The sequence below is a fragment of the Rhineura floridana genome, chromosome 3 (assembly GCF_030035675.1).
Source record: "Rhineura floridana isolate rRhiFlo1 chromosome 3, rRhiFlo1.hap2, whole genome shotgun sequence".
Taxonomy (NCBI): Eukaryota; Metazoa; Chordata; class Lepidosauria; order Squamata; family Rhineuridae; genus Rhineura; species Rhineura floridana.
This window is the reverse complement of record NC_084482.1, coordinates 204,219,856-204,239,881: the sequence shown is the minus strand read 5'-3', so window position 1 is coordinate 204,239,881 and position 20,026 is coordinate 204,219,856. Positions and strand designations below refer to the sequence as shown.

General features: G+C 45.0%; 1 protein-coding gene across 8 annotated transcripts in view; it reads right to left on the bottom strand.

The window, feature by feature from the left end:
• Positions 1–356: 356 nt before the first annotated feature.
• LOC133381252 (zinc finger protein 7-like) overlaps positions 357–20,026 on the bottom strand; it is a 39,917-nt gene continuing 20,247 nt past the window's right edge. For 7 of the 8 annotated variants that reach the window (XM_061620115.1, XM_061620116.1, XM_061620121.1 and 4 more), the window contains exons 2-6: positions 17,790–17,927; positions 16,297–16,423; positions 10,542–10,631; positions 9,852–9,962; positions 357–5,082 (exon numbers count right to left, since the gene is read on the bottom strand). In XM_061620115.1, coding sequence (XP_061476099.1) covers positions 4,301–5,082; positions 9,852–9,962; positions 10,542–10,631; positions 16,297–16,423; positions 17,790–17,864 — 1,185 coding nt within the window. In that variant the 5' untranslated portion in view covers positions 17,865–17,927 and the 3' untranslated portion in view covers positions 357–4,300. Of the gene's footprint in view, positions 5,083–9,851; positions 9,963–10,541; positions 10,632–16,296; positions 16,424–17,789; positions 17,928–18,653; positions 18,867–20,026 lie in introns of those variants that run through there. The other variant, XM_061620119.1, reaches the window with a different exon arrangement.

Below are 20,026 nucleotides of genomic sequence, written 5' to 3'. Positions count from 1 at the left end.
TTATGCATGGCATTGAGAAAGTGGATAGAGAAAAGTTCTTCTCCCTCTCTCATAATACTAGAACTCGTGGACATTCAAAGAAGCTGAATGTTGCAAGATTCAGGACAGACAAAAGGAAGTACTTCTTTACTCAGCGCATAGTTAAACTATGGAATTTGCTCCCACAAGATGCAGTAATGGCCACCAGCTTGGATGGCTTTAAAAGAAGATTAGACAAATTCATGGAGGACAGGGCTATCAATGGCTACTAGCCATGATGGCTGTGCTCTGCCACCCTAGTCAGAGGCAGCATGCTTCTGAAAACCAGTTGCCGGAAGCCTCAGGAGGGGAGAGTGTTCTTGCACTCGGGTCCTGCTTGCGGGCTTTCCCCAGGCACCTGGTTGGCCACTGTGAGAACAGGATGCTGGACTACATGGGCCACTGGCCTGATCCAGCAGGCTGTTCTTATGTTCTTATGTTCTCTTGCTCCAGCACAACTTATGCCAGCTTCTCCCCTGAGTTGGATTGCTCTGTAAAGCCCAATTACACAGGTCCCAAATATTTGAAAGGCGGCCTCCTTCCCTACAGACCCTCTCAGGGTTAAGATTGGCAGAGGGGGAGAAACTCTTTATAGTTCCACCACCCTCAGAAACTTGGTCGGGTTGGCCTGGGAGAGGGCCTTCTCAGTGGCAGCCCCTCAGCTGCGAAACTCTCTCCTCAGAAAGGTTTATCTGGCACCTTTTTATACAGTTCTTGTCAAATGCTGAAGACACACCTCTTTACCCTGGCCTTTGACACCTGAGATGTATATTTTAGGACTCACTGTATTCTTGTGATTCTAATTTGTTTTAAACTGTTTTTAATAATTGAATTTTAAATTGTTGTGACCTATCCTGGGACCTTCGGGCTAAGAGAGGGTAATAAATTTTATTATTATTATTATTATTATTATTTACACAACTGACATTCATTTCAATGTAAAGGAAACATCAAAACAATGTTTTAAAAGGTCATTAATTACATATTGTTTGCAGTCTCAAAAATAAAAACAATGATAGGAGTGAATACTGATCATATTTGCTTGACTGATTTCTGCTCCTGACCACAGACAAGCACATGCACTACAGTGGTTTCTGCTTCCCTTTCCTCTCTTGTCAAAATTCTCCAGAATTCTCCCTAAGTAGGTTTGACTGAGGGTCCATCCAGACCAAGATCTTATTTATTTAGTCATTTATTTAACAAAATGTATACACCACTTGATTGTGAAAAACCTCTAAGCAATTTACAAACATGAAAATTACCAATAAAATAATTAAAAACAAGTAATTACAACAGTAAAGAAAAGAGATTAAAACACATCAGCATTTACGTGTCTGGCCAGGCTTGCCTAAATAGAAATGTTTTAAGCAGATGCTGAAAAGAATACATTGAAGATGTCTGCCTGATGTTAATAGGCAGGGAGTTCCAAAGCAGGGATCTTGATTCCCACACTGAGGTGCTTCTAGGAAGACCACAAGCAGGACTTGAAGACAATATTAGCCTTCCAGTTTTCTTTGACCCATACCTGAGGTATACTGCCTCTGAACATGGAGGTTCTATTTACCATCATTGCTAAGAACATAAGAAGAGAACAGGTGGATCTGATCCAAAGGTTCATCTGGTGTAGCCTCCTGTTTCTCATTGTAGCCAACTAGATACCGCTGGGAAGCCTTGAAAACTGGTAAGAATTGGTTCAAGCACCAATGACACACATGCCGCTTTATAGAAGAGCAACAAAAGGCAAGTCTTTGCAGAAGAACCTTACAATCTTCTATATATTCCCCCCCCTTTTTTTAAAAAAAGAAATCCACATGATTAAATATTTAAATGCTGCGGCTGTCTAAAAAGAGCCTGGCTGCTGGGTCAGGCCAAAGGTCCATCTAGTCCAGCATCCTGTTCTCACAGGGGCCACCCAGATGCCCCAGTGGGAAGCCCACAAGCAGGGCCTGAGCACCTCCTCCCACTTGCATCACGCTAGGTCAGTGGTCCACAAACTGTGGTCCGTGGACCATCTGTGGTCTGTGAACTTCCTTCAAGTGGTCCACGGCCGGCCTGCATTAAATATCATTACTGATTTTTAATCGTACGATTGTTGCTTCCTTTATTTCTTATATTGCATTTTATGGTGTCATCATTTGAATTCCATGGAATGCAAATTGTAATACAACAAAATACAATGTAAGAAATAAAAAAAGCAGAAAACACACGATTAAAAATCACACGGCGTCTAGCACAGCGTGTTACAGTCGCTGCGAAAAACAATCCAGCGGTCTGCCAAGATCCTCGGCCATTTTCAAGTGGTCCGCGGGGGAAGAAAAACATCTGGGGACCTCTGCACTAGCTGGAGTGCAGACACAACTCTGACGTGATGTTCTACACATGCCGTTGGCGCGCTTTTACTAAGCCTGCACCTCCCCACTTATTTCTAGAGGCATAGATGGGGATGGCTGCTCCAGTGTCAGTGGGACAATGAATCTACTTTGGGTTTTACTTTGAACTTTCAAGGAGCAGCTCTACTGGGGAAGAGAGGAAGCTGCCTACTCCTGAGTCAGTCCATTGTCTACACTGACTGGAAGTGGCACTCCAGGATTTCAGAGCCTCTCACAGCCCTACCTGAAGACGCCATTGGGGATTGAACCTGGGACCTTCTGTGCGCAAAGCGGGTGCTCTGCTATCCTGAATATACTACGTAAATCACTTCTCCATGAACCATAGGAAGCTGCCTTATGCTACATCAGGCAGCCGGTCCGCCTAATTCAGTACTTTCTGCACTGACTGGCAGAAGCTCTCCAACATTTCAGGTTGGGGACAGTCCCAGCCCTACTTGGAGATGCTGCCAAGGATTGAACTGGGGAACTTCTGCATGCAAAGCAGATGCTCTACCACTGAGCTGCGGCCGTTCCCAAATCAAGCATTGCACAGCACAGGAGCATAGGAAGAAGCCTTAATCTTGAGTCAAGACCATCGGTCCAGTATTGTCTACACTGACAGGCAGCAGCTCTCCAAAGTTTCAAGCCAGGGATGGTCCCTGGTGATTAGGCTGAAATCACTGAGTTGCGGCACTTTCCCTTATGTCCGTTATCTTCAATGGGTCTACTCTGAGTAGGACTTAGTTGAATGCCACCCAGAGGTCTGTGGCTCAATCCCCGGCATCTCCAGTCAAAAGGCTTGGGTAGCAGGTGTTAAGAAATATTTATTTAAAATGCATTCATTTAAAAAGATGTATGCCCCGCCTCTTAAGATAGGTACCTTCCCAAGGAGTCTTCCATACAGTATTAAAATAACAGAACAAACTAAGTGCAAAACCTACAGAAAATAATACCGTGCATAGGTGTATTTAATGCAAAAATTCAGAGAGACCATAAAACCAGCCATAACAAGGAACCAAATCAGTTAAACGCCATCATAAAACCAGCCACAACCTTATAAACCCTCTAGCCATTTAAAACCCTGTTGGGCCACTTTTCCCAGCTGAGGCTCTAGAGACATGGGTGGGGAATCTGCATGGTCCACCAGATGGCACTGGCCTCCAATGCCCATCAGCCCCAGCCAGCCAAGCCAATGGGATTGGGGATGATGGAAGTTGTACTGCAGTAACCTCTGGAGGGGCATGGCAGCGTTAGACGAACTCGCCCATCCTAGGGGGGGTGCTTTTGACAGGTGGACGGGGCTGCCCACCTGTCAATCAGTCAACATCATCTGCTGTCAGAAGACTCAACTTCAAAGAAAGAACCATGAAATATGCTCTGGATTCTTCCTCTGCAGTCCCTGTTTGAATTCAAGCTGCAGCTGCAAGGATTCCTGCCAAACGCAGAGCTTGCTTTCAGCTTCTGTGTGGAAGCAGTCTCAACAGGGCTTGCATTTGGTGTCAAATTTAAATGGCTTGCAGAGGAACAAATCAGGAGCGCACTCAAAGGTTTCTGATGGTTCCTTTCAGCTGTGGCTTTTCCTGTCCCACACCTGCCATCATATCGCTTCAGGTGCAGGGCAGGCCCAATTTGGCCCACTGACCAGGGGTTCCCCTTGCCTGGGCCACAGCTCCCACCACCACCACCACCACCATGGTGTAAGGCACCTTTTTTACATCAGGGATGGGAAACTTGTGGTCCTGATGTTGCTGGACTCCAGGGTGATGAGAGTTGGAGTCCAACAACTTCTGGAGTGCCGCAGGTTCCCCATCGCTGTATTACAGAGAGATCCTAAGGGTCACACACCGAGTTCACAGCAGAGGCGGTTGTTCACTCTCTCTCCCCGAGAAGGATTCCCTGATGTTCTGTAAGGCTCACTCTGAAACTTTCCCCACGCTCGGAGCAGGTCCTGGCCTCTCTGCCAGGTGGGTCCTCTGATGCTTAAAGAAGCTTGACCTGTTGCTGAAACTGCTCTTGCACTCAAGGCACGCGTACGGCCTGTTGCCTGTATGGATCTTCTCATGGGCCACCAGGCTGGAGTAGTGACCAAAGGTCTTTCCGCACTCCGAGCACGCATATGGCTTCTCGCCTGTGTGGATTCTCTGGTGGTTCTCCAGGTGCACGCGCTGGCCGAAGCTTCTGCCGCACACCGAGCACTGATACGGCCTCTCTCCCGTGTGGATCCTCTGATGTGTCGCAAGGATGGACCTCGTGCTGTAACATTTCCAGCAGATGGGGCACCTGTGCAACTTCTCCCCCAAAGGGTTCTTTTCGCGCGGGATGAGGTACGACTTCCACCGGAAGGTCCTCCCAAATCCAGTCCACACTTCTTCTCTTTCTCCTGCAAGGCGGCTTCCAGAGGCCTCCCCCTTCTGTTCCGCTCGTCCCAACAACGGCCCTTGTGCTCCCAGGTCCCCAGGACTGTGCGGGATGAGGAAAGACTTCCACTGAAAGGTCCTCCCGAATCCAGTCCACACCTCTTCTCTTTCTCTTCTGAGGGGCCTCCCGGGGGCCTCCCCCTTCTGTTTCGTTCTTCCCGAGAACGGCCCTTGTGCTCCCAGGTCCACAGAACTGAGCACTTGATCTTCTGACTTCTCAAATACTCTTTTATCACATGGAGCGAATGAGGAGAGAGAATCCAGGCTGAAAGCTTCCGCTGCCGAAGGGAGAAGAGCAGGCCACACATTACTGATGATCCCAGGAAAAGTTAAAAGGAAGGATATTTCCATCTCAGTCGGGAACAAACCCCGAGTCTCCTGCTCCTTTAAATAGCTCTTGCTTTAAATACCTCTTTCTGGCTTGCACCTCTTACACCTAAAATCCCATTGCAGAATACCTATATCAGACTGGTGGCCCTCCAGACGTCGCTGGACTCCAACTCCCATTAGCCCCCAGCCAGCATGACCAAAGGTCAGGGATGATGGGAGTTGTAGTCGGTCAACATCTAGAGAGCCCACAAGTTTCCCATCCCTGATCTATATGCTGCCATCTCTCCCTCACTCTCTCTCAACCTCCCCCTTGCTCCAACTCTCCATCCTACTGTGAAGGCTTTTATTATTATTTTCATTGTTATTATTTATTGCGTTTGTATCCCACTTTTTCTCCAAGGAGCTCATGGTGACATGCATGGTTCTCCTCCTCCTAATTCAATCCCCACAACAACCCTGCAAGATAGGTCAGGTTGAGAGACTGAGTGGCCTAAAGTCACCCAGTGTTTTCATGGCTGAGTGAGGATTTGAACCCTGGTCTTCCAGGTCCTAGTCCAACACTCTAACCACTACACCACACTGCCTTAAACACTCATCCCCAGCTGAAATGAAAGCAAAGTACTGGTAATTGCGTAAGACGCTGAAGATGCACCTCTTTACCCTGACACATACACGTCAGCGTCTTATAACAATTACAAGTTGGACTTCAGTACTTATGCTTAGGACTGTACCCTAGTCCTCTGACTGCAGTTTGTTTTAAACTGTTTTTAATATTGTATTTTAAATGGTGGGACCTCAGCAAGGCTGACGTAGACTCACTAGAGCATCTGCTTTGCATGCAGAAGGTCCCAGGTTCAATCCCCGGCACCTCCAGGCAGGCAGGGCTGGGAATGTCCCCTGCCTGAAATCCTGAAGAGCTGCTGCCAGTCAGTGTAGGTAATACTGAGCTAGATGGACCAATAGTCTGACGCAGCATAAGTCAGCTTCCTGTGTTGCACATGGAAGGGATTTAGATGGCATAGTGAGGCCAGTGTAGATCATACTGGTCTAGATAGACCAATGGCCTGACTCGGTGTAAGGCAACTTCCTAGGTTCCTCATAAGTGGAAATACTACTGCTACTACTAATATGCAACCCGGTTACTCTTTTCTCTGGTCACATCCATTTACAGCACTCTTACACCACTTTAACAGTCATGGCTTCCCCCAAAGGAATCCTGGGAACTGTAGTTTACCCCTAACAAAGCTGCAATTCCCAGCACCTTTAACAAACTATAGCTCCCACGATTCTTTGGGGGAAGCCATGAGCTTTAAAGGTGTTTCTTCCTGCACGTGCATTCTGTGCTGCCAAAATGATGGCGATAAGTTCCTCACAGGCATAGGTCTTTGTGTCTTGTTTATGTTGTTCTGTACATTCAGCTGCCAGAATACAAACTGGGGCTGACTGAAATATAAAGCACCAATGTATTGCTCTGCTAGCTGCCTATTGTTTATAATAATAATAATAATAAAATTTTATTTGTTAGTCGCCTAGCTGTCTGACTTAATGGACACTCTAGGCGACTTACAACCAGAATTAAAATACAATATACAATTCATCCAATATCAAAACATCTAAACACAACAAAAAGCTAATCCACCCCAAGGTTCTTGTAGGCCTGCCTGAATAGCCAGGTCTTTAAGGCTCGGCGAAAGCTCATCAGGGAGGAAGCATGTCGAAGATCATAAGGGAGAGAGTTCCAGAGGGTGGGGGCCACAACTGAGAACACCCTCTCCCGGGTCCGCACCAGCCTAGCTGTTTTGACTGGTGGGACCGAGAGGAGGTCCTGTGTGGCTGATCTTGTAAGGCGGCCTGATTGGTGATACTGGAGGCGGTCCTTCAGATAAACTGGGCCGAAACCGTATAGGGTTTTAAAGGTCAGTACCAACACCTTGAATTGGGCCCGGTAAACCACTGGTAGCCAGTGTAGATCTACTAACACTGGGGTAATGTGATCTCGGTGTCGGCTAAGCTTGATCAAGCGTGCCGCCGCATTCTGTACCAGCTGCAGTTTCCGGACCGTTTTCAAGGGTAACCCCACATAGAGCGCATTACAGTAGTCTAAGCGAGAGGAGACCAGGGCATGTATCACCCGTGGGAGTAGATGCACAGGAAGGTAGGGTCGCAGCCTCTGTATCAGATGGAGTTGATACCAAGCTGCCCGGCTCACTGCCGAAACCTGAGCCTCCATGGACAGCTGGGAGTCAAGAATGACCCCTAGGCTGCGGACCTGGTCTTTCAGGGGTAATCTTACCCCATTCAGGACCAAGTCGATGTCTCCCAGCCTTCTCTTGTCACCCACGAGCAATACCTCAGTCTTATCGGGGTTTAGCCTCAGCCTGTTCTCGCCCATCCATCCACTTACGGACTCCAGGCACTTGGACATGGTTTTCACAGCCAACTCTGGTGAGGACTTAAATGAGAGATAGAGCTGAGTGTCATCCGCATATTGGTGACACTGCAGCCCAAAACTCCTGATGATCGCTCCCAGCGGCTTCACATAGATGTTAAATAGCATGGGGGAGAGGATAGAACCCTGTGGGACCCCACAATTAAGGGGTCAAGGGTCTGAAACCTCATCCCCCAATACCACCCACTGACACCTGCCTGAGAGGTAGGAACGGAACCACTGTAAAACAGTGCCCCCCATTCCCAATCCCTCTAGGCGATTCAACAGGATACCATGGTCAACGGTATCAAAAGCCGCTGAGAGATCTAGGAGGACGAGGAAGGTATATTCTCCCCTATCCAACACCCTCCTCATATCATCCACCAGAGCGACCAAGGCTGTTTCAGTTCCATGTCCAGTCCTGAAGCCCGATTGGAATGGATCCAAATAATCCGCTTCATCCAAGTGTGTCTGTAACTGTTTGGCTACCACTCGCTCTATCACCTTGCCCAAGAATGGTAAATTAGAAACTGGGCGAAAGTTATTCAACTCTTGGGGATCCAAGGAGGACTTTTTTAAGATGGGCTTTATCACTGCCTCCTTGAGGGCTGATGGCATTGCACCCTCTTTCAAGGATGCATTTACCACTGCCTTGATCCCTTCACCCAGTTCCTCTTTGCAGCTCATGATGAGCCACGAAGGGCAAGGGTCCAGAAGACAGGTGGTTGGCTTCACGGTAGAGAGCACCTTGTCCACTTCCTCAGCGAGGAGAGGCTGAAACCGATCCCATCGGACCGGAATACAACTGGCCGACTCTGGCCCACTTTCTGTATCCACGGCGTACGGAATCATGCTCTTCAGGCGTTCGATTTTATCGGCTAATAAATATGTCACAGGAGGCTTTAGAGTGCTCCAAGGGTTCCTGAGCAACTGGACCGACCAGGCTTCAGACCACTTGGAACAACCTCCTGGGACAACACTCTGCCGACGCAATAGAAGCAGCAAAGAATTTCCTCTTTGTTGCCTTTGTTGCCACCTGGTAGGCAGCTATTGCTGCTCTAACCAGTGTCCGATCGTCTGCAGTGCGAGATTTCCGCCACCAGCGCTCTAGTCGTCTCACCTCCTGTCTCAGACCCCGCAACCGTGGTGTATACCAGGGTGCTGTCTGAGTTCTATTCAGGGGGAGAGGACGTTTCGGAGCCACCCGGTCTACCGCCCTAGTGATCTCCCTATTCCACTCCGTCACCAGGGTTTCGACCGGGTGTCCTTCAGTCAGCTCCAAATCCCCCAGCGCATTCAGGAATCCCTTAGATTCCATCAGGCGTCTGGGGCGGACCATCCTAATAGGTCCTTGACCCCTGCGGAGGGTGTGTGGCATTGAGAGGTCCATATTCACCAGGTAGTGATCTGACCATGACAAGGGGTTAGAGTTAATAGCCCCCATTTTCAAAGCACTCCCTTCCCCTCCTGAGACAAACACAAGGTCGATATTGTTTCCAGGCTAAAGTCAAAAGTGCTTGTTCTTATCTTTAAAACTCTAACAACAAGCCTCTCACGTTGTTATATGCCTTCAAGTTGATTACGACTTATGGTGACCCTATGAATCAGCGACCTCCACGAGCATCTGTCCTGAACCACCCTGTTCAGATCTTGTAAGTTCAGGTCTGTGGCTTCCTTTATGGAATCAATCCATCTCTTGTTTGTCCTTCCTCATTTTCTACTCCCTTCTGTTTTCCCCAGCATTATTGTCTTTTCTAGTGAATCCTGTCTTCTCACTATGTGTCCAAAGTATGATAACCTCAGTTTCATCATTTTTAGCTTCTAGTGACAGTTCTGGTTTAATTTGTTTAAGGTGTTGGACTAGGACCTGGGAGACCAGGGTTCGAATCCCTGCACAGCCATGAAACTCACTGGGTGACCCTGGACCAGTCACTGCCTCTCAGCCTCAGAGGAAGGCAATGGTAAACCCCCTCTGAATACCTCTTACCATGAAAACCCTATTCATAGGGTCACCATAAACTGGGATCAACTTGAAGGCAGTCCATTTCATTTTCAACACCCAATTATTTATCTTTTTCGCAGTCCATGGTATGCGCAAAGCTCTCCTCCAATACCACATTTCAAAGGAGTTGATTTTTCTCTTATCCACTTTTTTCACTGTCCAACTCTCACATCCATACATGGGGAATACCATGGTCTGAATTATCCTGACCTTTGTGTTCAGTGATACATCTTTGCATTTGAGGACCTTTTCTAGTTCTCTCATAGCTGCCCTCTCCAGAGACTCACTTGAAGGGGAACTATTCTTCTGGGATCTTCCCACTAAAGTCTCGGCTGCTTCCAAGGAATAATCTTCTAGCTGAAGAGGCTCCTGCTTGATTTTGCTCTCCATCCCGTTGCCTTTTGGAAGAGAGGAGCAAAGGTCTTCACAAATGACAATGAATAAACTTATGAAACCATAAAAAGTATGGTGATGGCCACTAGCTCGCTGATGGCTTCAAAAGGGGTGGGGATGGGGAGCAGTTAGACAGATTCAAGAGGAAGGGATTAGTCATACCAGCTAAATGGACCCTCCAAGTTCAAAGATAGTCTACCTCCAAACGCCATAAATATATCAACAATACGCCTAGGGCTGATGGGAGCTGTAGTCAATGGGGGCTGATGGGTCCACGTCATTGGGGCAGTGGAATATGCTCCGGGTTTCAGTCTGAACTTTCAAGGAAAAACCTGGGGCGGATTCCCCTGCCCCACTGATATGGAGCCACCAGCCACCACTGGCTGTAGTCCAACACATTTGGAGAGCACCAAGTTGAGAAAGGCTGATACAGATAATTTATTTTCTTTTTTATGAAATCCATCTTTTCTGGCTTTACATCTGTCTTGTCAGGGCAAGTGATCAGAAAATGTGACATTCTGGCTGATACAGGAAGGTACAATCAAGCTGGCCACGTTATTTGCAAGACACATCTAGCGCATTACCTGCAAATCTCTCCACTTCCTTGGAGTCCTGTACGTAGAGATCCTGGCCACCTTTAGGCCTGGAAATGAGCTTGGGAAATAAATATCCTCCTGTGGAAGGGAACACAGAAATGCAGACGGGATTAAGAAAGAAGGCACTCCTGACTCATTTCTCAACACAAATTAGATTATTATTATTAAATATTTATTACATTAACATCCCACCCTTCCTCCCAAGGAGCTTAAGGCTGCATACATTATTCTAGTAGATCAGTGTTCTTTGTGAAGGGAAAAAGTGCAACAAGAATTCTAAAGACAGGCCTCTCATTTGTAAACCAGAAAATGTCTTCTCAAAGCTGTACTAGTTCTCTGTCACTGGCCACATCCACACCGTACATTTATTCCACTTTAAACAGTCATGGCTTCCCCCAAAGAATTTTGGGAGGTGTAGTTTGTAAAGGGGTGCTGAAAGCTGTTAGGAAGCCTTCCTATTCCCTTCACAGAACTACAATTGCCAGAGTTCTCTGGGAAGCCTGAAAATTTTGTCTCTGTGAGGAGAATAGGGGTCTCCTAACAACTCTCTTTTTTATTTTTTATCATTAATTTTTATTCAAATTTTCAAAAACAAAACAAAACAAACAAAACAAATTAATAACTATTACAATAAAAACTATTGACTTCCGATTTGTCGCAGATTAGCTATAAGTCTATAATATATAACAAACCTGTCTCTTAATAAAATTATACAATCACCTTCCTCCAGTGGTTATCAAATCTCAAATATCAAATATTGGTATCAAATCTCATTAACATCATTTTATTCTTTCCACAAAAAGTCAAAGAGAAGTTTCTAATCCTTGAGATATATATCCATCAATTTTTCTCCAAATAGACATGTCAATTAATCCATCTCTTCAGGTCTACTAAGTCCAGTAATTTCAATAGCTCTTCCAGAGCTTGGAAAAGTTACTTTTTTGAACTACAACTCCCATCAGCCCCAGCCAGCACACGCTGGCTGGGGCTGATGGGAGTTGTAGTTCAAAAAAGTAACTTTTCCAAGCTCTGCTCTTCTCCCATTCTCCCATTATCAGTATTGATTCCATCTTCCATCTTTGCACACCCAATAATCTTGGTCTTGCTGCCATAGTCATATAATAAGAGTCTGATAGGGATTTCTTTCATCACAGATATTTTCTTGCCATCAATTCTGAATGTATTACTGAAATGTTGTTGTAAAATTGTATCTCTGTTCCTCTTTTTTACAGAATGCACTAACACATCTCTTGAGAGTTTTTCCATTGTCACATATCTGGAATTTATTCTATAAACTTTCTCTATTTCAAGTTCCATCAAATCCTTCCAATCCAGGAATTTTTTCGAGTCGTTGATATCTTTATCTCTAATCTCTTCACCAATTCCTTCAGGGGCAGCGCTGAATTCCAAACAGTAATATTTGTCTTTAGGATCCATCACAACCATAAAATCCAAATCTTTTTCCAGATCCATATTTGATAAATCTATTCCAATCTCCAGGGCTTGAACCTTCCCTTTGATCTTTCTTTCATCTTCTTTTTCTTGTCCAGTTATAGAATCCTGAATTTCTTTCAGCTCCTGTCTCATTTTGCCAAATCCAATTGTCATCTCTTGTCTGTTCTGTCCCAGCTCTTGTTTCGTTAGCTTAATCTCATTCATTATTTTCTGAAACATATTTAGAGAGAGAACCCCTTCCTGAACATCCAGGGTCTCAGCCACCTTCTTGATTGTCATTCTTAAAACCAAAAGAACAAAACCCCTTCAATTCCAATATAGTCACTATTCTCAAGCAAAGAACAGTTTATTTCTTTTTCCAGTCACAAATGAGTTAATCTTCCAAGCCAGATGACATCACCCTCTAGACAGCACGAACTGCCTTATCTCTTATATGTCCAAAACAAATTTAGTTCACAGCGTCCAAATGATTAGTGGCATAAGGAATAAGCAGATTCGCCAAAAAAAAAAAAAAAAAAAAAAGTAGACCAGAAAAAATAGTCCCAGACATATAATACTCAAATATCAGATAAATCAAATTTTCTCTTCAAATCAGATTCCTCTCATCCGTTTATATCTTTAAAAATGCTCAATTCCATGCCAGCTTTTTGCAATAAAAAACAAAGATAGGCTATTTTGATTTTCTTCCTCCTTAATTCCGTATGTAAAAGAGAAAGTTATAACTCACCCAGGGCTTCTTTGTTGCTGACTCTTTGACAAATCTCTTTTGCAGTAGCGATAACAAAATGATGATAATAGACAGGAGGATGCTTGCCTGTTAATTTCCGTTTTTCTTTGAAGAAAAAAAAAGTCTCGCTTAATCAGTTAGAGCCTGTTTGTAATCCCTGGCTCCGTCCGACGCTGTTGGCTACCTTCCTTCATAGGCGATTCCAATGAATTCCAGTCCAACAAACACCACGGAACTTCTGTGGGTAATCTCTAAGTTTCTCCCTTGCCTGGGAGAAAAATTTCCCAGTCAAAAAAACTCTTCTGACTGGTTTTAAAACTGAAAAAGCTTCCTCTGAGACGAGAGCTCTTCTAGAGGCAAGCACAGGCGGAGCGATCCTCCTGGGAAGTCGGGTCTCCTAACAACTCTCAGCACCCTTCACAAACTACACTTCCCAGCATGTGACTGTGGCCACTGAAAGGCATAATGGAAAATCGGCGTACATGTTTCTCCCACTCCCCATTTTATCCTCACAACAACCTTGTGAAGTTGCTTAGGCTGAAAGATAGTGACTGGCCCAGGGTCACCCAGAGAGCATCATGGCTTTGTGGGGATCTGAACCTGGGGTCGTATCTGCACTACACATTGAAAGCACCATGATACCACTTTAAACAGTCAGGGCTTTCCCTCATGGATCCTGGGGATAGTAATTTGTTTAGGGGAGACTCCTATTCCCCACACAGAGCTGCAATTCCCAGAGTGGTTCAACAGCTGCTTCCTCTTCGCAGGGAACTCTCCCAACAACTCTCAGCACCTTAACAAGCTACAGTTCCCAGCATTCTTTGGGGGAAGGCATGAGTGACATAATCAGGGTGTTTTTTTTGTGACAATATTCACTGGCATGGAGTACAAGCACCTCTTTTTTGCTGCCCCATAGCACCATTCTGTGCTGGCACTCACAGCACTTTTATCTATATATGACTACCAGCACCTCATTTTTTTTTTTACCAAAAAAGTACTGGGTATAACATTGTTTTAAATGTATAGTCCAGGTGGGGCCTGGATGTCAGTTGCATTTGAAGATCTGTATTTGTTTGTTCCAGAAGTAAGAGTAATAATGGCAGCTTTCCCCAACCTGGTGCCCTCCAGATGTCTTGGACTACAACTCCCATCAGCCTCCAGTCAGCCTGGCTGTGCTGGCTGGGGCAGACAAGACAACATCTGGAGGACACCAGTTTGGCAACTCCTCCTGCCATCTCCTCCTCCTCGTCATTATTATTATTATTACTTCTATCTTATTTTGTACTCTTGCAAAGTACTCTTATTATACAGCCACGAGAGTGGCTGTATACTATAGCCAGCGGGGATTTTGCGCATTCTGCAATGTTAAAATGAAAATACCCCCCATGCCATTCTGATGCTTCCCATAAGCTCATTTCAAAACAAAACCTTACATAACTTATAGTCCTGAACTCAGAAACGCTTGCTTAACAACCCTGTCAATTTTCATGGCGATACACAAAACAGTCAGAGAGAATCGAGAGTTCAAAGTGTAAAAAGAGAGAGAAAAACCTCAGAGCCCTTTTGGACTTTTTTCTCTGTTCTCATAATCTGTTGAAATTCATTAAAAATCAGTCAAGTTCACAGAGTACCTGTAATCCTATTACTGACCTTGCCCCATACTCTGACCTTCATCTGCTGCAGTTTAAAAGTTTAAAAAATGCCTGGCTGATTTTTAATTAATTTAATAAATTTTGGGTGGGACCCAATGATAGCGCGGAGCATGCTCAGTAAGAACCAACTGTCAGAGTTATAAAAGCCTCACAGCTGCTGGGCTTGCCTAATCAGGGGGCCACACCCACACCAGACTTTGATTTCATGTGAGACAGTCATGGCTTCCCTCAAAGAATCCTGGGAAGTGTAGTTTGTGAAGGGTGCTAGGAGACTCCTATTCCCCTGAGAGAATGGTTTAACAGTCAGCCACTCTGATTGAAGGTCTGTGAGGGGAACAGGGCGTCTCCTAGCAACTCTCAGCACCCTTCACTAACTACACTTCCCAGGATTCTTTGTTATAGTGTTACCAAATTCTTGCAAGCTACACAGGAAGTGGATTGCACTGTGAAAGACCAACCCAAATGGTGTTTGCATTTTGACCAATTTGTAGTGCAGTACAATATCTCAGAGAGGAGTTCAGGTGTCCTGCTCTGGTGCATTCACTATAGCTGCCCAATTTCCCTGCTTTTTAAAGTTTGATAGAATAGCTGTGGGCTATAGGTATGTTCTTAAACCACAAGGTTTTTTGCCAATTAGTGAATACCACTTTAAAGAGTCATGGCTTCCACCCCCCAAGAATCCTGGGAAGTGTAGTTTGTCAAGGGTGCTGAGAGATGTTAGGAGAGACCTCTATTCCCTCACAACTTTCAGCACCCTTGACAAACTACACTTCCCAGGATGCTTTGGGGAAGCTGTGACTGGTAAGATAATGCTTTAAAAGTATAGTGCAGATGGTGTCCATATCTACACAAAAGTAAGCCCCATTAACTTCAGTGGAACTTATTATATGCCTACACCATACATTTAAAACAGTATAATAACTACTTTAAACGGCTACCCCAAAGAATCCCGGAGACTTTTGTTTGTTAAGAGTGCTGAGAGTTGTTACAGAGACACCCCCCCATTCCTCTCACAGAGCTACAATTCCCAGAGTTCCTTGGCAAGAGGGATTGATTGTTAAACTACTTTGGCAACTGTACTGTGAGGGGAATGGGGGGGGTCTCTCTAACAACTCTCAGAACCATTGACAAACTACAGTTCCCATGATTCTTTGGGGGAAGCCATGGCTGTTTAACGTGGTAGGATACTGTTTTAACAGTATGGTGTGGATGTGACCTTAGAGAGGAGCCTTTCCCAACCCTGCCTGGGGATTCCAGGGATTAAACCTGGGGCCTTTGGCATGCAAAGCATGTCCTCTACCACTGACATACAATCCCTTCCCTCTAAATACTACCCTTCCCTTCCTGCTTTTATGGGCTCATCTGTGATCTAGTCCTGGACCAACTTGCCCCTGAAGGGCTTAAGCTTGCAGGCAGCTGCCTGATACTGAGTCAGACCATTGGTCTACCTAATATTGTCTACTCTGACTGGCAGCAACTTTCTAGGGTTTCAGATGGGGGACATTCTACTTGGCCCTACCCAGACATTCCGAGGATTCAACGGGAGACCTTATCAGTGCAAAACAGGGGCTCTACCACTGAGCTACGGCCTTGTCCCAATGGACTAGGAACACAGGAAGTTGCTTTATACCAAGTCAGACCACCGGTCCATCCAGCTCAGTATTGTTTACACTGACTGGCAGCAGCTCTCTAGAATTTCAGGCCAGGGCCATACGCATTCCTACTTGGGGATGTTGCGGGGGATTGAACCTGGGACCTTCTGCATGCCCAGCAGATGCCCTGCCACTGGGCTATCTCCCGTTCCCTGCTCAAGCTGAAAGTACAGCTACATGTTCCCATAGCATCTTCCCCCCCATTCTCCCCCCATTCTGCTTCAGCACCATTTATCAAGGAGCAAAAGGATCCTTACGCAAAGAGACCCAGTTGACATAATTCTCCACCATCACTTCTTTATAGAGAGTTCTTTGGCTTGGATCCAAAAGGGCCCATTCCTCCTTACTGAAATGAATTGCTACATCCTCAAAGGGCACCAAAACCTGGAAAGAAGATGCAAAAACAGAGCAAGTCGCCTTATCCCAAGATCATTGGTACAAAAATCTCAGTATTTTCTCCAGCTGATCTTCAGGTTCCCAGGCAAGGAAGCTGCCTTTTACTCACCACTGGTATATCTATCTCAGTGTGATTTATGCCGGAGTGGTCAACATGGTACCCTCCAAATGCAGTTGGACTCCAGCTCCCATCAACCCTCATTGGCCATGACCATTGGCCATGCTGGCTGCGACTGATGGGTGCTGGAGTCCGGCAACATCTGGCAGGCACCAGGCACCCCGTCTTTGGTATACAGGATTGCACCCTAATATTGTTAGAACAAGGGAAGGCGAGTAACTGGACCACAGATTGATTGGGCATTGGGAGTACTTTGATAATGTATTGGAAAGTGAAGGTACTGGATTCTATTCAGCCACAAATGCTATTGTTATCCTTGAAGAAAAATGAAAGTTTTGTAAAATTCTGTCATTTGAAGTTTCTTGGTAAATTATATTATAGATGGAGGGGAAGCTGTTTACAGTCATTTCAATGACATGCATTTTGTGCACTTCCTTAAACTTAAAATAAAGAAGGAGGGAAATTATATTTCTATCCCTCTATACCTTACTTCAAGGAAGTCAGAGCACCGCTAGGGATGGAAGGATCTGTCCGTTTTGGTTCTCTCCGTTTACTCATTTTCCCAGTCTTAAATTCAGTTTGCCACATTTCTGCAGCAATCTGCAATTTTTTTAAAAAAAAATCCTAATGAAAATTGTTCAGCAATTTAGTGGGTGTTCTTCCTCATAAAACATTTTTGTATTTAGTTCTGACTAATGCACACAGTTTTGCAAGCAATTTCTCCTAACATAATGCATTTTTGTATATTGCATTCGCTGGTATATTCATTCCTGTGCACACTTTCCCATAATATATGCATTTTTGTAACCATTCTTTGGCTGGAAAACTGCATTGCAAAATTGGGAGAAGTGCAAATTTTGAAAGGTGGGTGCGATTCGGCTCTCATATTGTTTCAGAACATGTGAATTTGATCGCTTCGGTTTTAAATGCAAACTGACTTGAATTCCTTCCTCTCCCTAGGCTCCACATACGCTCCCTCGCTCCGTACCTTTTTATCCAACTTGGTGAGGTAGTTTAGGTTGAGAAAAGGGTTAGGCCCAACAACACCTGGTAAGCTTCATAGCAGAGCACAGATCTGAACCCAGGTTTCTCTGGTCAAAATCCAAGATTCTTCATCCCCCTATTCTAACCACCACACCACATTGCCTCTCAGTAAAGTTAAACAGTTATGGCCACCCTTGATACTAAACCAAAGGGAAACTGGTAAGTCCCAGACCCAGATAATCGCATGCGTACCTCAACTGGATAAAAAGCAACTTCTGCAACATCAGCATGAAGAGGGACTGACCCAGAAGGTGTTAGCGATGCCATCCTTCTGAATGCGAAAGTGAAAATGGGCTCGTCCTCTGTAGGCCTCCCAGTGGTTGAATGTTGCTGAAAAATCAGAATGGAGATAGCAGAAGACGTAAGTCTCAAGCAATGCTACAAAAGGTAATGAGGATGGTGGAAGAGGAAAATCTAAAACACTGCTATGAAAGGGAATGAAGACACCAGAAGGGGCAAGCTACAAAACAGAACCATGACAATGGAAGACATAAGTCTAAAATACTGTTATAAAAAGGAATGGGACAGTGGAAGAGGCAAGCAACAACAGGAAGCCATGGTGGTGGAAGAGGCAAGTCTCTGCCTTTCTAGCTCAAGCAAGTATTTTGGGAAACTGTTTCCTTGTCACTTTCTCAGAGATCCTGTGAGCCACACACAGAGCTTGAAAAGTTCATTTTAAGAAGGAATTAGCTCCAGTTCAAGTTGTTGAAAAAGAAATTAATTCCAGTTCAGGTTCATCTCTTCACAAAACAAACTGTTCATACACAGTTCAAATTCAATTTTCTCCAAATGATCCTTGGCAAAAAAATATATTAAAAAATCAGAATTCAGCCATGTTACAAGCTGCTGTGCTGGTGTAAAACCGGCTTAAGAAGACGAGGAAAGCATCAAAACACACACAGTGGAATGTGGATTGTTTAATGTATTTTTCCCAGCAATGATGATCTTCAAGCTCCAAGGCTCAAAGCACATAAAGGGTAAAAAACATATTGAGAATGAACTTTAAGATTAAGTCAAAATCTTTCAAAGTCCTACCCCAAAATGAATTTAATTCACCTGGTGATTGTGGTAGCTACTCTCAGGTGAAGTCCAGAGATTTTTGAACTAATGCAGTGAACTTAGTTAAAAGGAACTAGTTCATTCCAAGCACTGGGCCACCTCTGGGCCACAAGCCCACAATTCATTCTCCTCTGGCACAGATGGTGGCGTTTCAACTGAAGTGACGATTTACAGTAGTCATACATTTTAGTATTTTAAACGCCTCTGCAGAATCTTCGTTATCCACAAAGCCTCTTCTATATCTTTCCACTGCTTTTCATCTGAGGTTTTGTTGTTGTTATGTGCCTTCAAATGCGTTTTAATGACAGTTGTGATTGTCTGTCTCTTAATCACGTAATCCTGTAAACATACCACAACTATTATTCTTTCCGCCTGTATGATCACTGGGAAGTCAAAACACAGTCCAAAAGAATAAGAATATTAATAATGGTAATTATTTATTTATATCCCACCTTTCCTCCAAGAAGTTCAAGGTGGCATACCTTCCCCATTATCCTCCCAACAACCCTGTGAAGTAGATTAGGCTGAGAGCCTGTGACTGGCCCAAGGTCACCCAGTGAGCTTCATAGCTCAGTGGGGATTTGAACCCTGGTCCCCTAGATCCTAGTCCGACACTCTAAGCACTACAGAAGAAGGAGGAAGGGTGTGGTGGCAGACTTTGCCAAACTAGTGTCCTCCAGGTTGGCTGGGGGACGATGGGAGTTGTAGTCCAAGACATCTGGTGGGCACCAGGATGGGAAAGTCTGCCATTACAACTCTGGAACAAACAAATACAGATCCACAAATGCAGCTGCTGCTTTAAATGTGTAGTGCAGATAGGGAAGCAAGTACTATGCCACTTTAAACAGCCCCCAAAGAATCCTGGGAACGGTAGTTTGTTAAGGGTCCTATCCCCGTCACAGAGCTATAATTCCCAGAGTTCCCTGGGAAGAGGGATTGACCGTTGAACCGTTGATTATAGCTCTGTGAGGGGAAAAGGGGGGGACGGTCTCTCAACAAGTCTCAGCACCCTTAAACAAACTACAGTTCCCAAGATCCCTTGGGGGAAGCCATGACTGTTTAAAGTGGAATGATACTGCTTTGAATGTATGGTGCAAATGGGTCCAACCAGAGTAGCCAACCAGGTGACAAACTGATCCCGAGTAGGGTTGTTTTGAGAGTGAAATTATGGATTCTTTGGTGCAGAAAAGATTAGAAATTCAGAGAATTTGCTTCCAGTCTACCTCCATCTACCCTCCAGTGGTTTTCTCTAGGGAACTGTGGCGCTGCCTTCCTGCAGATAGATCTGGGGCAATCCTAGGAACATAGAGAGCTGCCTTATGCTGAGTCAGACTATTCGTCTATCTAGCTCAGTACTGTCTACACTGACT